Raw genomic sequence first — 16,062 nt, forward strand, 5'->3', positions numbered from 1 at the left:
GCAGTCTTCTTTGCCCTTCCCCAATCTTCATGACTTTGCACTTGGTGGGATTGAACTCCAGGAGCCAATTGCTGGACCAGGTCTGCAGCCTGTCCAGATCCCTCTGTAGTTCTGCCTGGTCTTCGATCGAGTGAATTCTTCTCATCAACTTCATGTCATCTGCAAACGGACACCTCAGAGTCTATTCCTTCCATTGTTGTGATCCTTGAAGGTGAGATCCTCTGGCATTACCACTCCCAGGTCTCTCACATTACTTTTTCTCTCTATTGTGTGATTGGAGTTTGTAGTATACTGAGTTCTAGTTATTATTTCCTCCAGTTTTCCATAACGGAGTAGTTGGAATTTGTCTTCATTGAACATCACATTGTTCTCTGTTGCCCATTGGAAAACTTGGTTTTGTATCTTCTTGGAGGTTAACAGTGTCCTCAGTGGATGACACTCTCATGCAAATCCTAGTATCGTCTGCAAAAGATGATACAGCGCTGTGGTTTACATCTCTGTCTATGTCTGATATGAGAATAAGGAACAGTATAGGTGCGACAGGTATAGGTGGGACAGTATAGGTGGGACAGAGCTCTTCACTATGGCAGCATCTGATTTAACTCTGTTTACCACTACTCTTTGTGTGCAATTGGTTAGAAAGTTGAAGATCCATCTGCCTACTTTGCCGGTTATCTCTTTAGCACGCATTTTGTGTGCTATTACACCATGGTCGCACTTGTCAAAGGTTTTTGCAAAGTCTGTGTATACTACATCCGCATTCTGTTTGTTTTCCAGTGCATCTAGGACCATATCATAGTGGTCAAGCAGTTGCGAAAGGCAGGAGCGACCTGCTCTGAAACCATGTTGCCCTGGGTTGTGCAATTTTTGGGAGTCTAGGTGGTTTGCTATCCTGCTTCTTAGCACTCTTTCAAAGATTTTTATGATGTGGGACGTTAGGTGGTTTGCTATCCTGCTTCTTAGCACTCTTTCAAAGATTTTTATGATGTGGGACGTTAAAGCTATTGGTCTATAGTTCTTAGCTACTGCTTTGCTGCCACCTTTATGGAGTGGGGCTATATCCGTTGTTTTTAGTGACTGTGAAATCTCGCCTGTGTCTAAGCTCCTTCTCCATAGCATACTTAGGGCCCGTGAGAGGGGTTTCTTGCAGTTTTTAATGAACACCGAGTTCCACGAGTCTGGACCTGGGGCTGAGTGCATGGGCATGTCGTCGATGGCTTTCTCAAAGTCTAGTGGAGTTAGAGTTATGTCATAAATCTGGCCTACATTGGCAGGGTTTTGAGGCTCATTCATGAAAAAATTGTTTGGATCATCTATCTTTAAACTGGTTAATGGTTCGCTGAACACTGAGTCATACTGCAATTTCAGTATCTCGCTCATTTCTTTGTTGTCGTCAGTGTAGGATCCATCTTGTCTGAGCAGGGGCCCTATACTAGAAGTGGTTTTTGACTTGTTTTTGGCGTATGAAAAGAAATATTTCGAATTTCTTTCAATTTCATTAATCGCTTTTAGCTCTTGTCTCTACTGGATCCTGTATGAGTCCTTTAACTTCAGCTCAATATTTTCCACTTCCCTGGTTAGCACTACCTTCCGTGTATCAGATAATCTGGCATTCTTGAGGAGCTCAATGATTCTTTGTCTTCTCCTGTAGAGGGAGCGTTTCTCTCTTTCCAGTTTACTTTTTCTTTTCTTTTGTCTTATAGGAATATACCTTGAACATACTTCAGCTACCAGGAGGGTGATCTTTTCGAGGCATTGGTTCGGGTCTATGTAATTTAAGATGTCCTCCCAGCACGTTCCATTTAGGGCATAGTTTACTTGATCCCAGATGATGTTCTTGTTGTTGAAGTTGAATTTGGTAAAGGTACCCTCATAACTGAATGCATCGTGCCGATCAGGACTCCTGTGCATGCAAGTCTGGACTTCGATTAGATTGTGATCAGAATTTGTTGTTTTTGATATTGTTATATTTCTTACCAGGTCCTCATTATTTGTGAAAATAAGGTCCAGTGTGTGTGTGTGTGTGTCTGTGTGTGTACACCTTGGGTGTTCCACCCTCAGTAAGTGCTTCACTAGTTCTTTTTGTAAGGCATGACCGTGCATAGTGTGTGTGCAGGCATGATGCTCTCTCTCTGTCTCTCTCTCTCTCCCTGTCTCTCTCTCTCTCTCTCTCTCTCTCTCTCTCTCTCTCTCTCTCTCTCTCTCTCTCTCTCTCTCTCTCTCTCTCTCTCTCTCTCTCTCTCCTCGGAACAGTTGTAGACAATATTTCTCTTAATTCATCATACTCCCAGTTCAGTACCGCTGAGAATATGTATCGAGTCTCAGCTCCTGGTCCTGTATGCGTGCATCCATTCACCTATTTGTGTTTGCGGGGGGCGAATCGCACCTCCTGGCCCCGCCTCTTAGCTTGTGTGTGTGTCGTCTGGTTAGTAAGGTGAAACTGGCTTAGCAAATAATTCGTATACACTTTCATCTCTATTTCCCCTGGAGTTTAGGGCGATAACGGCTTAATAGTATCCATGATACTGTGTGAATGTTGAGTGTATAGCGTTATGACTTCTGTGGTCCACTTTCTGAAGGGTGATAATTGAATGAAGGTGTGTAGGTTGTTGCAAGTTAGATGAGTGGGGGGACATTGGCCTCTATGGTGCTAGCTCTCAAGGGTGATAATAACCTGATGTCCTGTATCATGGTAGCTTATCTACATCTAACACAGCATTCTAGGGAGATCCTGCGTACTACATAACGTGTTTATGAAGTCTTTGTGGTCCTCCACTGTGTAGAGGGGAGGGGGAGTCTTTTAGTATCTTGTGGGGGAGGGGTAGAGGGGAGGGGGGAGTCTTAGTATCTTGTGGGGGAGGGGTAGAGGGGAGGGAGAGTCTTTTTGCATCTTGTGAGGGTCTTGTAGGGGAGGGGTTGAGGGGAGGGGGAGTCTTTAGTATCTTGTGGGGGAGGGGTAGAGGGGAGGGAGAGTCTTTAGTATCTTGTGGGGGAGGGGTAGAGGGGAGGGGTAGAGGGGAGGGGGGAGTCTTTTAGTATCTTGTGGGGGAGGGGTAGAGGGGAGGGAGAGTCTTTTTGCATCATGTGAGGGTCTTGTAGGGGAGGGGGAGTCTTTAATATCGTGTGGGGGAGGGGTAGAGGGGAGGGAGAGTCTTTTTGCATCTTGTGAGGGTCTTGTAGGGGAGGGGTTGAGGGGAGGGGGAGTCTTTAGTATCTTGTAGTGGAGGGGTAGAGGGGAGGGAGAGTCTTTTTTCATCTTGTAGGGGAGGGGTTGAGGGAAGGGGGAGTCTTTAGTATCTTGTTGAGGGGGGAGTCTTTTTTGTATCTTGTGGGGGAGGGGTAGAGGGGAGGGAGGAGTCTTTTTTGTATCTTGTGGGGGAGGGGTAGAGGGGAGGGGGAGTCATAAAATTTTCATCTTGTCATCATTTACAGATGATATTCGATTAAACATTAAAATTACCTGGGTAGGCAGCAAAGCATTAGCTAAGAACTATAGACCAATAGCTCTGACATCCCACATCATAAAAATCTTTGAAAGAGTGCTAAGAAGCAGGATTGCAAATCACCTGGATTCCCAAAATCTGCACAATCCAGGGCAACATGGGTTCAGGGCAGGTCGCTCCTGCCTCTCACAACTACTGGATCACTATGACATGGCCTTGGATGCACTGGAAGAAAATCAGAATGCAGATGTAATATACACAGACTTTGCAAAAGCATTTGACAAATGCGATCATGGCGTAATAGCCCATAAAATACGTGCTAAAGGAATAACTGGGAAAGTGGGGAGATGGATCTTCAACTTCCTAACAAATCGAACACAAAGAGTAGTGGTCAACAGAGTTAAATCGGAGGCTGCCATAATGAAGAGCTCTGTTCCACAAGGCACAGTACTCGCCCCCATCTTATTCTTTATCCTCATATCAGACATAAACAGAGATATACACCACAGCACCGTATCATCCTTTGCGGATGATACTAGGATCTGCACGAGGCTGTCATCTGCTGAGGACGCGGTTAACCTCCAAGAAGATATAAACAAAGTTTTCCAGTGGGCAACGGTAAACAATATGATGTTCAATGAGGACAAATTCCAACTACTCCGTTATGGAAAACTGGAGGAGATAATAACTAGAACAGAGTATACTACTGACTCCGGCCATACAATAGAGCGGAAAAATAATGTAAGGGACCTGGGAGTAGTAATGTCTGAGGATCTCACTTTCAAGGATCACAACAGTGCCACGATCGCACGTGCAAAGAAAATGATAGGATGGATAATGAGAACTTTCAAAACGAGAGATGCCAAGCCTATGATGATCCTTTTCAAATCACTTGTTCTCTCTAGGCTGGAATACTGCTGTACATTAACATCTCCATTCAAAGCAGGTGAAATCGCAGATCTAGAGAGTGTACAGAGATCCTTTACTGCATGTATAAGTTCTGTCAAGCACCTTAACTACTGGGAACGCTTGGAAGCACTTGACTTGTACTCGTTGGAACGCATGAGGGAGAGATATATCATAATCTACACTTGGAAAATCTTGGAAGGAATGGTCCCAAATCTGCACACAGAAATCACTCCCTACGAAAGTAAAAGACTGGGCAGGCGATGCAAAATGCCCCCAATAAAAAGTAGGGGCGCCATTGGTACACTAAGGGAAAACACCATAAGTGTCCGGGGCCCAAAACTGTTCAACAGCCTCCCATCAAGCATTAGGGGAATTGCCAATAAACCCCTGGCTGCCTTCAAGAGAGAGCTGGACAGATACCTAAAGTCAGTGCCGGATCAGCCGGGCTGTGGCTCGTACGTTGGACTGCGTGCGGCCAGCAGTAACAGCCTAATTGATCAGGCCCTGATCCATCGGGAGGCCTGGTCATGGACCGGGCCGCGGGGGCGTTGATCCCCGGAATAACCTCCAGGTAACCTCCAGGTAGTAGACACTGGAAAATAGCAGCAAGATACCAGCAATGTTTACCAGACTGCGGTGGAGAACAAGATGAGACGGACGTGAAAGATCTGGGAGTAATTATGTAGGCTGACTTTTCTTTCAAGCACAAGGCAAATGTCACGACAGCCATACCTGGAGGTTACCTGGAGGTTATTCCGGGGATCAACGCCCCCGCGGCCCGGTCCACGACCAGGTCTCCCGATGGATCAGGGCCTGATCAACTAGGCTGTTACTGCTGGCCGCACGCAGTCCGACGTACGAGCCACAGCCCGGCTGATCCGGCACTGACTTTAGGTATCTGTCCAGCTCTCTCTTGAAGGCAGCCAGGGGTTTATTGGCAATTCCCCTAATGCTTGATGGGAGGCTGTTGAACAGTTTTGGGCCCCGGACACTTATGGTGTTTTCTCTTAGTGTACCAATGGCACCCCTACTTTTTATTGGCGGCATTTTGCATCGCCTGCCCAGTCTTTTACTTTCGTAGGGAGTGATTTCTGTGTGCAGAAATTGATTTTTGTAGATAATGAGAACTTTCAACACAAGGGATATAGTGTATTTAAATTGCTTGTGCTCTCTCGTTTAGAATACTATTCAGTGTTGGCGACTCCGTTCCGGGCAGGGAAGATATCAGAACTGATATAGATGTAGAGATCATTTACGTCCCTCATAGAGCCAGTAAAACACTTATATTCCGGGAACGACTTAAAGTCCTAAAATGTATTAACCGGAGTGGAGGAGAGAGAGAGAGAGAGAGAGAGAGAGAGAGAGAGAGAGAGAGAGAGAGAGAGAGAGAGAGATGCATAATATATACATGGAAAGTATACTTGAGGGCCTGGTCTCAAACCTGCACACTGAGAGTGAGAAGTATGGCAAGATAAACCCAGTGAAAAGCAGGGGTGCAGTGAGCACAATAAGGGAACACTGTATCAACATCCGTGGTCCCAGAGTATTCAACATCTTACTAGAAAATATCAGAAACACTACTCGGACAAATATCGAAGTCTTCAAGAGGAACTTGGACAAGCATCTTCGCCACGTGCCAAATCAACCAGGTCGTGAGGGATATGTGGGGCAGCGGGCCTCCTGCAGCAACAGCTTGATTGTCCAGGCAAGCACCAAACAAGACTGGCCCAGGACCGGGCCAGGTGTATTAAAGGGGAACGCATACACAGAGAGACATATAGACACACACGCACCTGCATAAAAGCTGAGTAAAAACAGTGAGGTGAACAAAGAGGCCAGGCACTGTACAACACTGATTCCATACACTCCTATTGTTTTAACTGTTTCTTTCTTGTTTTTTCCTTGTTATCTGCCTCCTATTCCCACTTTATCACCTGCCCTACCTCTCTTTTCTCTCCTCTTTAGGTACTTGTTGTTGAAGGTGACGAAGGTAAGGTAGGCATGTAGGTAGGTAGGTAAGGTAGGCAGGTACGTAGGTAGTTAAGGTAGGTTGGTAGGTAGGTCAGTAGGTACACATGTGTAATATTAATTTCTGCCTGCAGCCTCACCTCACAATAAAGCAATCCCTCCCCCTGTGCCTTCTATACATACATACATATATACATACGTATGTATGCATATATGTTTACTGTGATTTTACTGCATACATAGGTATGTAGGTATATATGCAATAAAATCACAGTAAACAGGTGATATCACAGTATGCAGAATAATCATTGGTTCCTTGGAAGTGTGAGAAATCACGGAAGCTCTTGGAATTTCACTTGTTTTTTTTTTTTACGGGTTGTTCTGCGTGCATATACATTTTTTTTAACACATCAGCCGTTTCCCACGAAGGCAGGGTGGCCCGAAAAAGAAAAACTTTCACCATCATTCACTCCATCACTGTCTTGCCAGAGGCGAGCTTACACTACAGTTGTAAAACTGCAACACACACACACACACACACACACACACACACACACACACACACACACACACACACACACACACACATATATATTGTGAAGACAGGAGTTTCATTGAATTTATTTTAGAACAAACATGAACTAATATCAAAATGTTTAAACATTTAACTAAGGTAAAGAATGTATTGAAGTACTGAATTTAATAATTCTTTAGCACTTCCTTATTAGACAACTTTAATGACAAGAATAACTGAAGAGTCCGTTGTGGTGTGTTTGTTTTACTACTGTTGTACTCTGGCCGGGTCACATTGTGGTGTTGTGTTTGTTTTACTACTGTTGTACTCTGGCCGGGTCACGTTGTGGTGTTGTGTTTGTTTTATTACTGTTGTACTCTGGCCGGGTCACGTTGTTGTGTTTGTTTTATTACTGTTGTACTCTGGCCGGGTCACGTTGTTGTGTTTGTTTTATTACTGTTGTACTCTGGCCGGGTCACGTTGTTGTGTTTGTTTTATTACTGTTGTACTCTGGCCGGGTCACGTTGTTGTGTTTGTTTTACTACTGTTGTACTCTGGCCGGGTCACGTTGTAGTGTTGTGTTTGTTTTACTACTGTTGTACTCTGGCCGGGTCACGTTGTGGTGTTGTGTTTGTTTTACTACTGTTGTACTCTGGCCGGGTCACGTTGTGGTGTTGTGTTTGTTTTACTACTGTTGTACTCTGGCCGGGTCACGTTGTAGTGTTGTGTTTGTTTTACTACTGTTGTACTCTGGCCGGGTCACGTTGTAGTGTTGTGTTTGTTTTACTACTGTTGTACTCTGGCCGGGTCACGTTGTAGTGTTGTGTTTGTTTTACTACTGTTGTACTCTGGCCGGGTCACGTTGTAGTGTTGTGTTTGTTTTACTACTGTTGTACTCTGGCCGGGTCACGTTGTAGTGTTGTGTTTGTTTTACTACTGTTGTACTCTGGCCGGGTCACGTTGTGGTGTTGTGTTTGTTTTACTACTGTTGTACTCTGGCCGGGTCACGTTGTAGTGTTGTGTTTGTTTTACTACTGTTGTACTCTGGCCGGGTCACGTTGTGGTGTTGTGTTTGTTTTACTACTGTTGTACTCTGGCCGGGTCACGTTGTGGTGTTGTGTTTGTTTTACTACTGTTGTACTCTGGCCGGGTCACGTTGTGGTGTTGTGTTTGTTTTACTACTGTTGTACTCTGGCCGGGTCACGTTGTGGTGTTGTGTTTGTTTTACTACTGTTGTACTCTGGCCAGGTCACGTTGTGGTGTTGTGTTTGTTTTACTACTGTTGTACTCTGGCCGGGTCACGTTGTAGTGTTGTGTTTGTTTTACTACTGTTGTACTCTGGCCGGGTCACGTTGTGGTGTTGTGTTTGTTTTACTACTGTTGTACTCTGGCCGGGTCACGTTGTGGTGTTGTGTTTGTTTTACTACTGTTGTACTCTGGCCGGGTCACGTTGTGGTGTTGTGTTTGTTTTACTACTGTTGTACTCTGGCCGGGTCACGTTGTAGTGTTGTGTTTGTTTTACTACTGTTGTACTCTGGCCGGGTCACGTTGTGGTGTTGTGTTTGTTTTACTACTGTTGTACTCTGGCCGGGTCACGTTGTGGTGTTGTGTTTGTTTTACTACTGTTGTACTCTGGCCGGGTCACGTTGTGGTGTTGTGTTTGTTTTACTACTGTTGTACTCTGGCCGGGTCACGTTGTGGTGTTGTGTTTGTTTTACTACTGTTGTACTCTGGCCGGGTCACGTTGTAGTGTTGTGTTTGTTTTACTACTGTTGTACTCTGGCCGGGTCACGTTGTGGTGTTGTGTTTGTTTTACTACTGTTGTACTCTGGCCGGGTCACGTTGTGTTTGTTTTACTACTGTTGTACTCTGGCCGGGTCACGTTGTGTTTGTTTTACTACTGTTGTACTCTGGCCGGGTCACGTTGTGGTGTTGTGTTTGTTTTACTACTGTTGTACTCTGGCCGGGTCACGTTGTGTTTGTTTTACTACTGTTGTACTCTGGCCGGGTCAGTAATCCTCCCTGCTATGTTTTCTTCAATTTTAAGTCTGTTTTCATATTGTAATATATATTGTCGGTGTTTTGAGCTGTACATTGTTATGTTTTTTGAAGTGTACCTTTGTACATTTTATTTTGTGTTTTTTGTTATAGTTTTGAGTGGAGCCCTGGTGTCCCTGGTGTCCCAGGTGTCCCTGGTGTCCCTGTCTTACATGTCAGACACAGTGTGTGTCCACTCATGTATGTACCTTGTGTGTGTTTGTGTGTGTGTGTGTGTGTGTGTGTGTGTGTGTGTGTGTACTCACCTAGTTGAGGTTGCAGGGGTCGAGTCCAAGCTCCTGGCCTCGCCTCTTCACTGGTCGCTACTAGGTGTGTGTGTGTGTACTATGTGTGTGTGTGTGTGTCCACTCATGTATGTACCTTCTGTGTGTGTACGATAGGTGTACTCACCTATTTGTGGTTGCAGGGGTCGAGACATAGCTCCTGGCCCCGCCTCTTCACTGATCGCTACTAGGTCTTCTCTCTGCCTGCTCCACGAGCTTCATCATACCTCGTCTTAAAACTGTGTATGGTTCCTGCCTTCACTACATCACTTGCCAGACTATTCCACTTCCTGACAACTCTATGACTAAAGGAATACTTCCTAACATCTCTTTGACTCATCCAGGTCTTCAACTTCCAGTTGTGACCCCTAGTTTCTGTGTCCCATCTCTGGAACATCCTGTCTCTGTCCACTTTGTCAATTCCTCGCAGTATTTTGTATGTCGTTATTATGTCTCCCCTAACTCTCCTGTAAACCAGGGTCTTCAGGCCGATTTCCCTTAACCTTTCTTCGTAGGACATTTCCCTTAGCTCTGGAACTAACCTTGTTGCAAACCTTTGAACTTTCTCTAATTTCTTGACATGCTTGACAGGTGTGGGTTCCAAACTGGTGCTGCGTACTCCAGTGCGTATGTGTGTGTGTGTGTGTGTGTGTGTGTGTGTGTGTGTGTGTGTGTGTGTGTGTGTGTGTGTGTGTGTGTGTGTGTGTGTGTGTACTCACCTAGTTGTACTCACCTAGTTGAGGCTGCAGGGGTCGAGCCCAAGCTCCTGGCCCCGCCTCTTCACTGGTCGCTACCAGTGTGTGTGTGTGTGTGTGTGTGTGTGTGTGTGTGTGTGTGTGTGTGTGTGTGTGTGTGTACGTACGCAATTATGGTTGCAAGGGTCGAGTCACAGCTCCTGGCCCTGCCTCTTCACAGGTGTGTGTGTGGCGGGGGGGAATATCAGTTTTCTGTGTTGGTAGAATAAGTGACAATATCGAGGCTGAAAGAATTCACAAACAAGGTTGACGTTGGAGAGGTGACGCTAGACGTCACTTCCTCACTGACCAAAACATCGTCTAACGTTTTGTGTCATAAGTTTAGTTTATATGTGAGTTGTTTGATTGTTATCTGTTAGTTCTTAAAGATTGTCATACGTGGCTGACAGGTAAAACAGATGCAAAATACCTTTACTGGCATAACCCGCACATAGGAGGGAGAAAAGCCTGTGACGATGTTTCGGTCCGTCTTGGATCATTCACAAGTCGGACCGAAACGTCGCCACAAGCTTCTCTTTCCTATGTGCGGGTTATTTGTGTATTGTTCCAGTCACGGTATTGTTCCAGTCACGGTATTGTTCCAGTCACGGTATTGTTCCAGTCACGGTATTGTTCCAGTCACGGTATTGTTCCAGTCACGGTATTGTTCCAGTCACGGTATTGTTCCAGTCACGGTATTGTTCCAGTCACGGTATTGTTCCAGTCACGGTATTGTTCCAGTCACGGTATTGTTCCAGTCACGGTATTGTTCCAGTCACGGTATTGTTCCAGTCACGGTATTGTTCCAGTCACGGTATTGTTCCAGTCACGGTATTGTTCCAGTCACGGTATTGTTCCAGTCACGGTATTGTTCCAGTCACGGTATTGTTCCAGTCACGGTATTGTTCCAGTCACGGTATTGTTTCAGTCACGGTATTGTTCCAGTCACGGTATTGTTCCAGTCACGGTATTGTTCCAGTCACGGTATTGTTCCAGTCACGGTATTGTTCCAGTCACGGTATTGTTCCAGTCACGGTATTGTTCCAGTCACGGTATTGTTCCAGTCACGGTATTGTTCCAGTCACGGTATTGTTCCAGTCACGGTATTGTTCCAGTCACGGTATTGTTCCAGTCACGGTATTGTTCCAGTCACGGTATTGTTCCAGTCACGGTATTGTTCCAGTCACGGTATTGTTCCAGTCACGGTATTGTTCCAGTCACGGTATTGTTCCAGTCACGGTATTGTTCCAGTCACGGTATTGTTCCAGTCACGGTATTGTTCCTTTGTGTTTCTTAAAATATCTTTATTGATACTATATTTCAGCCACATGATGTTTTATCAGTGTGGGCGAAACGTGTATTAATCAAGGTATTTTGCTGTGTATGTTTATACAAATTAGTTTATATCAGTGTTGATATATATCTACGAGTATGTTAATATTTTGTGTGGTTTGTGGTATGTTTTGAAATGTGTGGTGCCGGTGAGAACCTCTACTGGAGGTCTCTGGAGGGCGAAACATCTCAAGAAATGCCAGAAACCTCCTATATTATTGAGGTGGTCAGAGTTTACTAAATATATGTCTTGTGTTGCAGGTGATGGGTGTGAGGGTGCGGGCGCGCGGGGGGGCCTGGGCGTGATGGTGGTGCGCCCGTAATGCGCGAGTCACCCCTGGAGGGAGCCACCGCCCCCCGGAACAAGCAGGCGCCCTCCACCCTTAGCGGGGCGACTGCTGGCTCCGTGGGTGCCTCCGCCCACCCACACCCCCATCAGCCACCCCACCACCGCCCCCACCACCCGCCCAAGCACCACTACCACCACCACCACCACGCCAACAAGCAGCAGCAGCAGCAGCAGCATAACTACCAGACCAATAACACACAGAATACACAAAATTCTGCTACGTATCAGCAGAGCAAGCAGAAGAACGTTACATATCAGCAGGGGAAGCAGCAGTACCAGCACCAGACCACCACTGCTGCACTCTCGCCCCAACTACAGCAGAGATCTCAAGCAGGACAGCAGCAGCAGCAACAGCAGCAGCAGCCACTCCAAGCACAGCGCCTGCAGCAGCAGCAGCAAGGTGGAGCCCCAGGGCAACTTCGGCAACAAGCACCCAATTTCGAGTATGACGACCAGGAGTGGGACGTGGGAGTGGGAGACTTGATCATTGACCTGGACGCTGATATAGCCCAGGCTGACCGTGGGAGGATGAACTCTGCAGCACCGCCCCCCCAACACCACCACCATCACCATCACCACCATCACCACCACCACGCCAACACCACCGCCCCCAACACCACCATCGGCCCTCAGGCAGCGCAGGTGGGTGGGGGTCAGGTGCCGCAGCCGCAGCAACAAACTCCTGAGGACAAACACAGCCTTAAGATGAAGATTAAGAGAACCAAACCAACTACCAAGAACAGCGAAGCTAAACACGAGATTGTCAAGAGCGATATGGGTCCCGGACCACCCCACCCTCCTCCAGCAGGCACCCTCCAACACCACCACCAACTTCACCACCAACACCCGCCTCTCCAACAACATGCACACCACCACCAGCAGGCACTGCAACAGCAGCAACAGCAGCAGCAACAACAGCAGCAGCAACAACAGCAGCAGCAGCAGCAACAACAACAACAACAACAACAACAACAACAACAACAACAGCAGCAGCAGCCACCGCCACAGCAGCAGCCGCCACAGCTGCAGCAGACCGCTCCGCCACCCAACCTTCACCACAATGGTGCTCACATTAAGCTGGAGGGCGGCGAGATCAACGGGCGGCCGACGCCACGATCACAACCCCACGTTCGTGCCGCCCACAAGAAGGATAAACGACGCCACGATATCAACGGAACGGCGTCGCCGCCTCCACAGGGAGTCGGGTCCCCGAGGGCGCTAGCGACGCCACCGGCGATAGCGGCTGCAGCAGCTGCAGCGGCGGCGACGGCGGCGGCGGCTGCGGCGGCGGCGGCGGCGGCGGCGGCGACGACGACAGTACCGACGATGGTGGTGGCGACGACGCCGAACGGCGGCGGCGGCGGGGTCGTGTCATCGGGTTTAGTGTCGACGCCGCCGCCGCCGTCGGCAGTGAGCACGGCGGTGAAGGTGGAGCCCAGGGAAGCCAGTGTGTCTCCCAGCAGAGCAACTACACCTCTTTCACATTTCACTATCAAGAGTGAGACTCCACCTCCGCCTCCACCACCATCCAAACGAGCAAAAGTGGTGAGTACTGAACTTGTGTTGTGTTGTGTGCAGGAGAGAAGCATTACCCACTGTTGTGTGTGGGGGGACTCCTCCTGTCAGTCACTTGACTGGTAACTAAACTATTCTTGCTGCATGTCTTCGTACAGGTCAATACTGCAGTCAGGTTTATGTAGCTACACTACACGGTAAGTTACTCTTATAAAATCTCAACAACACTCGCTTAAATCTATTATTATTATTGTTATTAATGGGAGTGTAAACTCAAGGAATAGGGAGATTATAATGTTTAATCAAGAAAAGGGGAACTTGTCTCCATTTCTCTAAATCAAGAGTCCACAGGTATCAAGGCTCCTTCTTCCCCTCCTCCTCCTCCTCCTTCTCACATTTGAAGACTCTGCAAGGTAGAGTCATAGTTGCTACAGCTGTGCTGCAACGAAACTCTGGAAGCTGTTGTAGTTGCTCAACTGTTAATGAAATACTTGACGTTTTCCTCATTGTTCTGCTGAAGTCTCCCAGCTCAGGCTGACGCTGCTGAAGTCTCCCAGCTCAGGCTGACGCTGCTGAAGTCTCCCAGCTCAGGCTGACGCTGCTGATGTCTCCCAGCTCAGGCTGACGCTGCTGAAGTGTCCCAGCTCAGGCTGACACTGCTGAAGTCTCCCGGCTCAGGCTGACACATTTCAGCACTCATGTATGTGACGTACGTGTCTCTTCCTGTGTGGTAAAATATACGAGGGAAAGCTACTGGCTTTTGTTCTGTGTATCTAACACATATAATAGAGTATCATCATATATTCAGTTTTCTCATAAAGTCTACAGGGAAAAAGTCATAGTTTTAGCCTCGGTGAAGCTACCTAATTTTAGACTAATGTGCTGGAAAGAAATAGCCTAGTCTGTGTACATCATCTTATGCGATGGAATCCCTGGTCCCAGATTATTCCGACATCTTACCAGAAGATACCAGAAACACTGCTGGTACAAGTGGAAACGGGACAAATATCTTCATCAGGTGACAGATCAACCAGGCTGTGATGGATATTTGAGTCAGCGGACCAGCAGCAGCAGCAGTCTGGTTGACCAGGCAAGCACCAGACGAGCCTGTCCCATGGCCGGGCTCTGAGAGTAGAAGAACTCTGAACTCTTCAATGATGAACTGAATTCTCATTACAGGGAAACACAGGCAACCTAGTCTGTGTAGATGGAATATTACAAGAAAACATCTCAATAACAGCAAGGTGCTTCCCCCTCCCGTACTCAGTTTCGTAACTCATATATTAAGAAAACGTATTTTTTTTTTATTTTTCCCTTATGAATATATAGTTTTTTCTTGGCAGTAATAGGATTTGTGTATCTCATTAAAATAATTTATTCTATTATGTATTGGCTGGTCGCAAGGCTGACTACCACCATCAATCTAACTTCCACCTCCAGCGTAACTACCACCTCCAGCCTAACTACCACCTCCAGTCTATCTGCCACAACTAGTTTTGTTACTAGTTTTAACTCCTACCATGTCACCACCACCTGTACCATTCCTCGCCTCACAAGGCTCCTTGCTCAACACTCACCCCACCTGGCAGCAACATGCAACACTCACAATATTAACTCACAACTCTGGTGGACTTCAACTCGCAAAAATAATAGTCTCTCTACCCCTCTTTCTATGCATGACCTTTGAAGCTGCTGTAGCCTCCATGAATGACCTTTGAAGCTGCTGTAGCCTCCATGAATGACCTTTGAAGCTGCTGTAGCCTCCATGAATGACCTTTGAAGCTGCTGTAGCCTCCATGAATGACCTTTGAAGCTGCTGTAGCCTCCATGAATGACCTTTGAAGCTGCTGTAGCCTCCATGAATGACCTTTGAAGCTGCTGTAGCCTCCATGAATGACCTTTGAAGCTGCTGTAGCCTCCATGAATGACCTTTGAAGCTGCTGTAGCCTCCATGCCTCCTTGTTCTACTGAAGCCATAGTAGTATGTTTAACAGTATCCTTGTTGCCTCACTGAAGTCTTCCAGCGCATCACGACACAGTTCGTCACCTTATTTGTGAAACTCAGCCTGTATGATGGAGTGTGAGGGAAACATAGCTATTGTTTCCCCTGTCTTGCTCTGATAATACCACCGTGATGACTCATGAGGTACACACTAGCCTAGGGGCTTTCGGACAATATATAAATATTTAATATTTTAACACGCTGATGTGCCAAGTTTATTATTATTATTGTTATTATTATTGTTGCTGTTGTTGTTGTTATATTTGCAGGGAAGCGCTTAACTCGTAAGAGGTCATATAATGCCTGTAAATGGTAGGTATTAAGGTTTGTTCCGAGGATTAGGATAGCAAATCTAATTTCTTGGATCACTAGTAGCCCTTCATCAATATTAAGCCAGAGCTCCCTTGGATGGAGGTTTAATCCGAGGAGGATCCGAGGGGGATGGGGGGGGGGGGTAGCAGTTGAAGGGCGGTAGAGTACGTTAGTTGTATAGATCGACTCGCCTTGAGCTCTCTCTTCCTGTCTCTCTCTCTCTCCCTGTCTCTCTCTCTCTCTCCCTCTGTCTTTCTCTCCCTCCCTCTGTCTCTCTCCTCCCCCTCTCTTTCTCCCTCTCTCTCTCCCCCCTCTCTCTCCCTTACATTATTACCTGGTAATAACACTTCAGCTCGGACACAAACTTCCTCCTGGCTATTTTATCTTTTAGTTCGTGGAGTGCGAATTGTTCCAGCCACAGTGTTGATTTTCCCCGTTTATAGGTGCTTGGGAACATTGGTCATAGGTGCTTGGGAACACTCGTCATAGGTGCTTGGGAACACTCTCGTCATAGGTGCTTGGGAACGCTCCTGTCATAGGTGCTTGGGAACACTCTCATCATAGGTGCTCGAGAACACACTCGTCATAGGTGCTTGGGAACACTCTCATCATAGGTGCTTGGGAACACTCTCGTCATAGGTGCTTGGGAACATGCTTGGGTAT

General features: G+C 46.9%; 1 protein-coding gene across 1 annotated transcript in view; it reads left to right on the forward strand.

Annotated features, from left to right (window-relative positions):
• The window catches only part of LOC128690071 (zinc finger protein 609), a gene marked incomplete in the record, with an annotated part of 259,012 nt that overhangs the window by 124,982 nt on the left and 117,968 nt on the right, over positions 1-16,062 (forward strand). Inside the window, 1 exon segment of the mRNA XM_053778643.2 lies at positions 11,483-13,115. Within this exon segment, the coding sequence (XP_053634618.2) occupies positions 11,544-13,115 (1,572 nt within the window).

This window comes from Cherax quadricarinatus, chromosome 25 (assembly GCF_038502225.1).
Source record: "Cherax quadricarinatus isolate ZL_2023a chromosome 25, ASM3850222v1, whole genome shotgun sequence".
Classification (NCBI taxonomy): Eukaryota; Metazoa; Arthropoda; class Malacostraca; order Decapoda; family Parastacidae; genus Cherax; species Cherax quadricarinatus.